Source organism: Prunus dulcis, chromosome 1, assembly GCF_902201215.1.
Source record: "Prunus dulcis chromosome 1, ALMONDv2, whole genome shotgun sequence".
In the NCBI taxonomy this organism is placed as follows: domain Eukaryota; kingdom Viridiplantae; phylum Streptophyta; class Magnoliopsida; order Rosales; family Rosaceae; genus Prunus; species Prunus dulcis.
In genome coordinates this window covers 11,941,269-11,952,608 of record NC_047650.1, presented here as the reverse complement: position 1 = coordinate 11,952,608, position 11,340 = coordinate 11,941,269, and the positions used below count along the sequence as shown (strand labels likewise).

Here is an 11,340-nt window from a genome sequence, read left to right as displayed (position 1 = left end):
AGTGGACAGGTAATGGTTAACATTGACAAAGCCACACCCACATGGATAATGATGTAAATTGCAAGGTGTTAAAAATAATCAACACATTGATTAACTTTATTTAAAAGGAGTAGTTCATGATTCTGATTCTTTGTCTTAATTAACTTCATTTATCTAGGATTGTTAGGGAGAAAGGCATTATCATCTTTTCTATAGACCATACAGATTGATCCAAGTGTGCCTCTCAGAAGACGTTAGCTTACCAGCAAAAAATAAAAGCGGCCAAGGCAAGCAAACATAAGAAAGGAATAAAACTATGGAGCTACAAATAAAACCTTTTTTGTTTAAAATGAATAACCCATCACTTTCTCTTTAAATTTTGGTGCATGAATGTTGATGGGGTACCTAATAATTACTAGGAAATTTGGATAATACAAAAACAAAACAAAAACAAAAACAAAAAGTCAAAAAGGCAAAAGAAGCTGGATTGTTTGGTACCTAATTTTAGTGCCCTGGTCACCTCAAGCAGACACCAAACTGAGAGAGAGAGAGAGAGAGAGAGAGAGAGAGTGTGTGTGTGTGTGTGTGCCTGCTTTCGGTCTATTGGGCGTGCCATGGAGACCAAGTTGTAACATGGAGAAAGCAACAAAAGACTAATTGGGAGCATTAGGGTTTGTTGTTAGGTGTTCAATGTGTCTTAAAGTGAGTGCCTTTATCTTCCTTTCATCAATTCAAGAAAATTTAGTGACAAATACTGGTTGATCATCATTTCAGGACAATGAGGAACAGTTCATCCTAGTGATAGTGGTGGATTAGCTTGCATATAACATTAAGGTGAAATCAAATCAACCTTTCCAAAACCAACAATATAGATTATTTAGATCCTTATCAAGAACCCAAAAGAAGAAAACATAAGCTTGTGGTGGATATGGTTGCTTTTATAGTAGCTTAGGCATAGATTGTGACTCTTGAGGTGGATTATGTTTAAGCATCACTCAACTCTAGCCAAATCCAAAAGACAATAAACATCATTTTCATCAGTCACTCTCACAGAACTATGCCTATGGTCTGGATCCAACAATATGCTCCTGTCACCTTTTTTTCTTTTTTTCTTTTTTTATAGAAAATTTTCCGTTCTCTAAGAGAATGCTAGCACTAGTCGCGCGTGTGCCACACTCATATGGTTGGCAATACATCACATGCCCATGCGGGATTGAAGCTTTCACATCTCTTTTTTCTATGCAAACCTCCATAAATCCAGATCCCAATGGTGAAAAACTCATGGCACCAATCTTGGGGAAAAATTGGCAAGGTAGCTGGTATGTATCTGCAGACACACACAAATACAGGCATGATTCACACAAAAGGGGGCACCCCATGCCACACTCATAATGCTAATAATAATCACAGCACTGATGAAAGTAGCGGATGCATGCATCATTTTGCAAACACAATGATGAGATTGAGATATGACACACATTTCAAATTTTCCACCAGATTATAATGAAATTTTAAATTATAGATAACAAAATTCTTTACTGATAATGACAACCACCCCGAGCTAAGGACGGCTTGGCATAAATTAATACAACTTCAGTCAGACTATGACATTATATATATCCCTTGAAATACAATATACAAATTGCTGGCACAAAGAAGAGTGACAAAATTTTGATTACAAATCCGGCATTTCAGTACAATGCTGGAGAAAGTTGCAACAAATTGATGACTAGAAGTCTGCGTCCATCTTGAAGATGAAATTCTTTCCACCATCTTGGAGGCCTGACATAACAGATGCTTTTTGATAGTCACCCACCCTTCTCTCAAAAAAGTTCGTCTTTCCTCTACAGAAAGGAAAAAAAAAACAAGATCAAGATCAAGATGCCAAACTAAGTGGTAGGACATTTAGCTAATGACTGACCATTCCTACTATCCCACATACTTTGATAGGATGCCACCGGCTTAAGTTCCCTGGAGTTTTTCCCAAGTTTATATTTCACATGGTGAATAGTTAAAAACACAGAAATTTTCTTTCTAAGTTTCCTATCCAATGCAGTCATAATAACCCACCAATCCAGTCATTAGCAGCAAATAAATAAATAAGACCTTACAAACCCAGTGAAATATTCATGCAGGATGTTCACTTGTAAATTATCAGTCAACCAGTTCTAAGAATAGATTAAATCAGGCATAAACCACATTCTCAGAAATACTCACTGCAAAGAAATAAACTCCATCCAATCAAAAGGATTTTCCACATTGTACTTCCTCTGGTACCCTAATGCAACCTGGAAGGTAGAGTATATTCAATTACATTCATATTGACATGTAACACCAACAATAACTATAAAAACTAAACACAACTCCCCTAATTCCCTAGGAATTACAGAAAGAGAAAAAAAAGAGAGGAACAAATCAGCATAGATATACCAAGAGTCGATCAGCAACAAATTTTATGTACTGGCTCATGAGATCTGAGTTCATGCCAATCAATGCACATGGGAGGGCCTCACAAACAAACTCGATCTCAATCTCGACAGCTTCATGTACAATGCCATGAACTTTTTGCCAAGGTAATTGCTTCCGTAACAAACTGTAGTCAATAGCAACAAAATAACTTTCTGTCATTTGCTTATTGAAATTATTTTATCAAATTTCTTGAATTCCCTGATTTTGTGGGGACAAAGAGTAATAAATCAAGGATTTCGGCAAGAAACTCCCTATAAGTAACTATTATCTTTTTCTTACAATCAGATGCGAAGTTCAAGAACCCTTAAAAAAGATAAAGAAAAACATGAATACCTGTACAGAAGACAAGCGAAATCACAATGGAGTCCCTCATCTCTGGAGATAAGCTCATTTGAGAATGTCAAACCTGGCATTAAGCCCCTCTTTTTAAGCCAGAATATGGCACAGAAGCTGAGAACCTCAAATGAACAATAAACAAAGGGGAAAAAGGTGAAGAAAACAAAAGAAAAGTTGTATCAAGCCTCATGACAAAAATCCAAGAAAGAAAAAAGGGTATGTGAGTGCATGCTACCTTCCGGAGAAGAAGATTCCTTCAACACATGCAAAAGCAACAAGTCTCTCTGCAAATGAATTGGAACTGCACATCATGCAGAATAAGAAATTGTTTTAGGCAACAGGTTCCTTGCTTTTAATCAAATAGAGAATATGTATGAACTACAAATGAAGCTTGATAACTACGATCAGGGTCTTAACAACGACAACTTTTAAAGTTGCAGTATGCAGCAGATGGTACGAAGTTCAAATATAATCTGATATTTACATATGATACAGCAGGCAGAGCTCTTAGTTTTGTTAGAAACTAAATATTTTGTTAAAATATATAAATTCCCAAGATATAATTTTAAAGATGTCTCCCCCACCACCCATCCCATCTCACTTCCCATGGGCAAAACCTCCTCTTTAGAAAGACCAAGTGTTATATTCAAAAATTGCAGGCTGTATAACTTTTGTCACTCCTATATGCACACTTTGAACCTACAGACACAACATAGATATCACACAGGAGGAAGTTCAAGTTATTGCATATGTGATTTCCGTTTGATAGAAATGGCCCTCCTACACAACTCAAGACAAGCAACCCATTCTCTACTCAGGCCATATTATAACGTTGAATTTTAAAAGTACTAAAGAACTTCAAAGTAAAACATCAAGTACATGATTTTACAAACGCATTTAAACATGATTGCATGTATCACGTACAAATAAGTCCAGCCATACAAGAAATATAATCTCCTTTATTAGCAATTATAAAGCACTCCAAACCCAAAGATATACCATCTTTGATTATACCAGGAATACAGAAGAAGAATGTACATGTACCTGTGTATCCAATCCAACGCCCACTTAGCCTTCCTAGAGACACAAGGAATGCTTTCAATTGCATTGAACAATCTATGTTTCTCCATTGAATCCTTGATATATGTCTCCAAAAGCAAGCTGTACATCTCTGATCATAGACAGTATTTAAAAAAGAGCACAGAGAAAACCCCTTAGGCAGGTGGCTCAATACATTATAAATAGAGGAAACAACAGATACCATGTTTAAAGTTCTACCAGAATGAATATTCTCCATTGCAAGTTGAAATCCATAGAATGCCCGGGCCTGAGAAGAACGAAAAGCCTTAGTGTTGGTTGGTCAACTAGGAGAAAATAAAAATGGATTTTAGTCTAATTATGGGGCAAATCATCAACTGTTCAAAAATTATAGGGTGAAATAGGAGAGAGGGAAAATGTTTTGGGAAATTCAAGCACTCTTCTTCATATAAAGAACAGATCAGAGCAGACAAATCACCTCTGGAATCTGAACATCGTTTAGAAATCTTGCAGCCAAATTCTCCAAAACAATCCCATCAGATGCGGCAAAAAATGCCAGGACATGACTTACAAAGTGCTTTTCGGAGTCAGACAAAGCATCCCACTGCTGTACATCCTGGGAGAGATCAACCTCCTCAGCTGTAAGCCAATTAACATGTCATTAGAACATGCTGTGGTAAAACAAAAATGAAACTACTCAACAGCAGATACAATATAAAGTGACTGAAATATAGGCCTTATGTACACATTCTAAGCAATAATTCAACCACGCCTGCCAAAGACTAGATATGCCGAGCAGAAAGGCAAGAGCTCATATGTTCAAGATTGTAGATTCAGGATTCTCTGAGCAAGGCACTACATGCTAGTGCTATTTACCATGGGCACAAGCCAAGTAAATCACAAGCACTGCTACCCATTTAACTGTATCCGACATCAGAATACCTTGGTCTTAAGAGGTCATATTGCAGTCGAAATTTGCAGCCGCCAATGGGTTTGGATTTACGTAAAGGCTTTATTATTTCTTGTTCATGCACGATTCCATAAATAACCAAATGTATAATGTTCTTAGGAGAGAGAACAAAGGTAAATAATTTGTTCCCCAAAGCACAAGAAAACATCAAATGTGCTCCCTTTCAGAGAGACACAGCAAACGCCAACAAGTATAGTCTAAAGTAATGCTGGGGACCCAATAAAGGAAAAAGAAGATACTAATTTCATGAATCCACAGTAACAAGTCCAACAACTGCAAAACCCAACCGAATTTTGAAACCAAAATAAAAGTATTAACAAATCCCACTTCATATTTCCTTTGAATTATACTCTCAAGTCCAAGGAAGCATACCTCCATTTCCAACCCAGAAAAACAAAAAAACAAAAAAACAAAATTCCAAACAGGGCAAGAACCGAGTTTTCAAAGTACAATTCCATGTGAAGATGTTTTCACATTAAAAAACCAAATATCAATGAAATTGGAGAAACAAACAGATACCCATTTCAAAACACACACCGATAAACAAGAAAACACCCAAATTAAAAAGAAATATGAGAATCTTTCTTCTGTGTTTTAAAGACATATAAAGAGGAAAAATGAACAAGTACCAGTCCAAAAACTGGCCATAGCCTTCTTGTACATCTCCCAGACTTGCTTGTACCTAATAGGAAACATACAAAACCTCTCAGATTGCTCCATTAATATTGGCTCTTGCTCTGTTTCTTCTTCATGCTCTTCTCTGCCATTTGTAGCTCCCTCTATCCCATTTTCCAGAGAACCCATTTTCGCTGGGTTTGTGGGTTTAGAGAGAAACCCTACAAAAACCTCCAAGGAGAAACACTGACGAGGTTGAATTTGATGGGATAGCGTATCAGACAAGGCCGGTCTCCTATGTTCCGGATAGATTTTATTTACTTTTTATTTATTTATTTATTTAGTTCTTTTTGTTTGTAAGTGTGCATGGTGGTTAATGTTTGGGATTCAGTTGGACTATGCGAGGCTCGGAATTTCTCCATTTTACGACGACGTATTGGAAGACGGTTATATTTTGGCGGGTTAAGTTGGATTGGGCCACTGGCTTGCAATATGAGAACTGGACTATAAAATCTTAGAACCCAACTAGCTTGGGTCTTTGACCCAAAACTCAGCTCAATGCATGCTTTGTACTCTTTCCCTAAAGTACCCAAAAATGTTTCAACGGTAGGTTAATTCGTAAAGATAGTGAGTTTGGTCTCTTGCATTCAAGTTTGAATATTTTTTATTAGTCCTGATCTCTTGGACTACAATAGTCCAAGATATTGTGGTCACCCATCGTTGAATATTACTATCGCTTAAAAAAATTCAAATTTTTTTATATATATTTTGGTTGTGTCAAAACCGTTTTTATATGTTTCATTTTTGTGGGTGTTTTTTTGGACCCAAAATGGAGGTTTTTCAACAACAAAAATCCTAAAATTTTTGAAATATGAGAAGAGTATTCTGAATGTATACTAGGGTTGATTCTAAGATTTCGTACGCTGAGGTCAACTTTAAAATAACACCGTTCTATAAAATAATTGTTTTTTTATTTATTTAGCTGCATATATAGTATATGGCAAACACATAATCTAAATTGTATAGTATATGGCATAAAATCTAAATTATAAAGGAGGGAGTTTCTCACATACACACTACCAAAGTGTTAAGAAATTTGAATCTGAAATCACTGAACTACAAGTCAATGCTTTCTCATTGGCACAGTGTAGGGGTTTTTTTTGTTCCAGTAGCTACTGATGGGTCTGGGCTACTGTAAAGAGCTAAATGTTTGAAATTGCCTCTAAGTCTGAGTTCACGAATCAGACCCCAAGAGTACTTCGAAAGGGTAGCTGAGCCTTAGGAAACCCCTTGGTCTTCTTTACCAATGAAACCAACAGTTGCTTATAGAGAAATTCTTGACTTGGTTTGAGAGGCTTGTGGCATGGAAGCTAAGTATTCATGAGTTTAGCATGAGAGAGTGAAAGACCAGATTTTCTACAAGAAGCAGAGATTTAAAGCAAAGATTTCGTGAGAATTTGTTAAGGTGAGGGAAAGACAGAGGTTAGGATGGAAGAATGGATGCTTTGGGTAATTTAACGGCAGCTCGACAAAGGGTTTGTCAGGCTCTGAAATGGCTTTCTAGAAGAGAAGATGGGAAGAGATGGTGGAATATGGCTCGAAATTGAAGGGTTCCAGGGATAAGAGGTGATGCTTGCTTTCTCTGAATGAGGTTGTTAAATGAGAGAGGGAGAGGGAGAGGGAGAGAGATAGATAGATAGATAGATAGATAGATGAGGGGTGGAAGAATGAGTGGTTTGAGCAAGTTTCTGGCAACTTGATGAAAGCTTTGTCAAGCTCTGGAATGGCTTGCCAAAAGAGAAAATGGGAAGAGATGGAGGAATATGGCTTGAAATTGAAGGGTTCCAGGGATGAGAGATGATGCTTACTCTCTGGATCTAGTTGTGTTTAATGGGTATGAGATACCTCCTTTTATAGCCTCTGAAAGCTTCTTCTTCCCAAGAAACCCTAATGGGTTCCGTCCAAATTTACCAAGTCTCCCCTTTCATTTCTCTTCTCTTCTCTCCCTTTGATCCATCCCTGTTTTGTGAAATCCCTCTCTACCCAATACACATAGACCAGATTTTGGGGGTTTAGAAGTCTTCCCGCAGTCGTTCTATTGATAGTCTCCTATCTTTGGTTATCACCTCTCCTTCTTTCTTCCCCTATTTCATGGCAAGATCTGGTAAATGAATGAGATAGGTAACAGTATTGGTCTGAATGATGTCTTTTCTCCTGTGCGCGCTAATATCCTCTGGTTTTTTGAACGTTCTGCCTTGAGGTTTGCTTTGCCCATGTGCTGGAGTCTCCCAGCAGCTCACATACATGGGCAACTTTGGCTTTTGTCCTGGTCTTTGTCTCCAGCCATGTGCTGGAGACTTGCAAATATTTTTCTTGGTTGCTTGGGCCTTCCTTAGGTGATGGTTTAGCCCACTAAGGGAATGGGCTAACTCCCTAAAGTGATGGGCTATTTGACTAAAGGAATGGGCCAACTTCCTAAAGTGATGGGCTGTTTTAATTAAGGTGATGGGCCAATTTCCTCTCTTTTATGCTTACCCACATATTTGGGCTCAAGAAATGGGCTCGAGTTTTAGGGCTCCCAAGCAGTCTAAAACTTCAATTTCTTGGCTCATCAATGGGCCTCATGAATGCTTGTTACCATCCATACCACAACCCACTCAGCAAGCCTCGAACATTTGCGTGGCTTGGGCCCACTTAAGCTTGTAGCGTGGCTATGTGCAAAATAAGGGTTTTTCTGCTTGGTATTGCATGTTAATTGGCATTCTTGGATTTTATCGCTTTGAAGAAGGATATGATGCTTGACGGGATAATTAGCACATACTTGTAGAGCCAGTGCCTTTTATAGGCTCATTTCAATTCTTAGAGTGACAGATTGCATATTTATTTGGCATGGCATGTGGTCGTGGCTAGTGCAAGCGTGCATGACGAATTTCGTGTACTCCGAACCGGGTCTTTTCTTAATAAGGTGTCGCACTGAATCGAAAATTTATTTGAACCCAACCCTAGATTTTTTAGCCTCAACACACATCAATCATATTGTTAACATTTGAATTTACTACTCTTTTATAGATTTCATAAGTTACTAACGTTAAATTAGCATATATTGACCTGTTGTACTTCATAGGCCAAGCCGCCACGTCATTGACCAACTGGGCTGGACATGTTTAACTAACCAGGTTTCTTCTGCTATGTGACATAATGACGTTTGTCAGTTCAATCAGCTCTCTATATAACCTCGCCTCCCTCCACGTTTTTGACTTCAACTTCTGCTTCTCAGTATCTGAAACTGAAACACTCGCTGTCTGAAACTGAAACACTCTGAATATCTCAAAGTGCAAAATGTCAAGTGTTGAATGCTTCAAGAACCCACCAGCAGTGGGCTCAACATCTGGAGCAGGGACTCTCCTAGAACTTGGGGGACTTAAAACCTACTTCACTGGCCCAAGTGAATTCAAGTATGCCATCCTTCTAGTCTCAGATGTTTTTGGTACCAACCCATCAACATTTTCTTCATAAATCTCTGTTACATAAGTTGATTTTGATTCTTCTTTTTTAGCTTAAATTTGGAAAGACATGGGAGTGTGTTTTTGAAAACAATGATGGGTTATGAATGAATTGCTTAGAAGAAACTCTGTTGATAACTGGGGCTAATAGCAGATTAAAAGCTAGTTGGGTTTAATACTAGTGGTTTTAAATTTAACAACATGTTGGTTTGCTTGTTTTTGTTATGTTTTTGCAGGGTATGAAAACCTAAATTTAAGGTATGGTTCTCTTCTCCCCAATTATGTCAGCGTCAATGGTTCTACTTTATTAATCAATAAAAATGATCAGATTCATACAAGTATGCTTCTTTAGGGACAAGTTATAAAATTGATTGGTACTTACCGTTGTGTTCTAGTAAAGAATTATATTAGTCTGCAATCTGCATAAAAGTGCCTTGCTTTGACAGAGAAAGCAATATATATATGAGGGTCTTTGAATCACTCCCCTTAATCAAGATTGCCATTTGAGTTGGGTTTCATTTGTCCTGATATGATAGATATCTGTAGCCATAGTCATTACTTATTCAATGAAATGAATGTTCACGTTGATTGATCTGGAAAGGAAACTTGCGGATAAAGTTGCTGCAGCTGGATTTTTTGTTGTACTTCCTGATTTCTTTTATGGTGATCCTGTTAATCTTGACAATCCACAATTTGATCGAGAGTCGTGGCATAAAGCTCACAGCAGGGTAAGCCTCTTTCTTGATAGAAATAGATACAATCTTTGTAAATGGCAATTAGGATCCTTAGGAACAAGAATCAAGAAAAATGAATTATACATTTATGGTTTACAACCAAAGCAGAAAAGGAACAGTTTATATATTGGTTATGTCTTTTGGACTGCTTTAGGAGAAAGGATATGAAGATGCCAAACTAGTGATTGCTGCTCTGAAGAGTCAAGGCATTTCTGCCATAGGAGCTGCATTCTTTTGTTGGGGAGGTAATTAAGCCTTTTAACTTTAGGGTAAACTAGTTGTCTACAGAGAGCAGAGAGTGGTTTAGCTGATAAAATGTGGCTTGCATTGCATCACATTTGCTTCAGGGAATGTGGTGGTGAAACTAGCAAAGACCAATGACATTCAAGCTGCTGTAATTTTGCACCCTGGTCGGTTGACAGATGAGGAAATAGTTGGTAAGTTTCTTGCTTTTTAAACTCACCATCAGAAGTACTTGTTACCAATTAATTAGCAACATGCTTGTACAGAGGTTAAGGTTCCAACTGCAATATTGGGGGCTGAGATTGACAAAACTTCACCCCCGGAACAAATGAAACATTTTGGAGAGATTTTATCAACTAAATCTGAGGTAAGAATCCCTCAGAAAAACTACTCATATTTACTATGGTACTGCTGGCTCTCCTTTCCAGCATCTAGATGAAGCCTAGGTAGCATCCTGGAGTTTCAAGACTTAAAATTGGTACACAAAAAGCCTTTGTTAAACAAGAAAATAGAATCATCTCTTTCAAATTCCAACTTCTGTGGAAGTAATAAAATAAACTTTCTGCCAGTTTTTTAATTTTTTTAATTTTTATAACTAAAGAAGTTATCTTTTTACATCAGATATTTATATTAGTTTTGGCTTTTACAGATTCTACCTTTGGTATCAAAATTCACTCTATCATTTATATTGTTTTCAGTTTAATAGCTTTGTGAAAATATTTCCTGGAGTGGCTCATGGATGGACAACAAGGTACAATGCTGAGGATCAATCAGCAGTCAAGAGTGCTGAAGAGGCTCATTTGGACATGTTAAATTGGTTTACCAAGTATGTCAATTGAAAAAGGTTGTTGGTACCAAACTACCCAGAAGAATTGGCAACAGGGTTGCAACTATTGTGGCATGTATAAAGATGATGAGCTTTTGAAGCCTCCACAACCCTAAGGGCATTGGCAAACTCTGTTACTTCATGATAGAGGTGAAATTTGAAGATGTGGGCAGGTGGGTGAGAATAAAATGATGTATCCACATAGTCTTTCTTGGCATTTCTTAGAGTTTGACTGGACTGAATAATAGTATATGACTGTGTATGAAACATTGAGACTGAGCAAGTGGCCTGTACCATCAGCACACATAGCAAATGGTTTGGTTTGTAAAATAATATTTGGAAAGTTCAGAATGAGTCAAAAAAAAATTCTACCTATTTAACTAATAAATTTTAATTTCTTTTTTCAAGGTAATGAAATTCATAATTTCTTTCTCTTGAGTGTGATTTTCAAGTTACAGTTCATATGGTCATTCATGATGTTGTGGATTCACACTCTGTTTAACTTAACTTCTTTATTGAGAATATGATTATATCGCCTAACTTATGTTTGTAAGGAGCACAATCGTGTTCGTGTTGTTATCATCTAAATGTTATGCGGCTCAATTTGTCTTTGGGTTTGCAACTTTT

At 37.3% G+C, this 11,340-nt stretch overlaps 2 protein-coding genes across 3 annotated transcripts; one reads left to right on the top strand and one right to left on the bottom strand.

The window, feature by feature from the left end:
* Positions 1 to 1,477: 1,477 nt before the first annotated feature.
* On the bottom strand, positions 1,478 to 5,761 carry LOC117638346 (ribonucleoside-diphosphate reductase small chain A). Of its 2 annotated transcripts, none has more exons than XM_034373481.1 (9): positions 5,422 to 5,761; positions 4,301 to 4,461; positions 4,063 to 4,111; positions 3,829 to 3,955; positions 3,020 to 3,085; positions 2,782 to 2,898; positions 2,410 to 2,572; positions 2,197 to 2,267; positions 1,478 to 1,823 (listed from the first exon to the last, which is right to left on the bottom strand). In XM_034373481.1, exons 1-9 carry the CDS (start codon positions 5,594 to 5,596, stop codon positions 1,709 to 1,711), a joined length of 1,044 nt encoding a protein of 347 aa, XP_034229372.1. In that variant the 5' UTR covers positions 5,597 to 5,761; the 3' UTR covers positions 1,478 to 1,708. The 2 variants fall into 2 exon arrangements, with proteins under 2 accessions (XP_034229372.1, XP_034229377.1); XM_034373486.1 differs by having other exon boundaries at positions 4,394 to 4,461; positions 5,422 to 5,725.
* Positions 5,762 to 8,620: 2,859 nt separating this feature from the next.
* LOC117614076 (endo-1,3;1,4-beta-D-glucanase-like) lies at positions 8,621 to 11,073 on the top strand. Its single transcript, XM_034342759.1, has 7 exons — positions 8,621 to 8,894; positions 9,147 to 9,168; positions 9,512 to 9,638; positions 9,799 to 9,889; positions 9,992 to 10,081; positions 10,154 to 10,254; positions 10,586 to 11,073. Exons 1-7 carry the CDS (start codon positions 8,747 to 8,749, stop codon positions 10,724 to 10,726), a joined length of 720 nt encoding a protein of 239 aa, XP_034198650.1. The 5' UTR covers positions 8,621 to 8,746; the 3' UTR covers positions 10,727 to 11,073.
* The last annotated feature ends 267 nt before the right edge of the window (positions 11,074 to 11,340 follow it).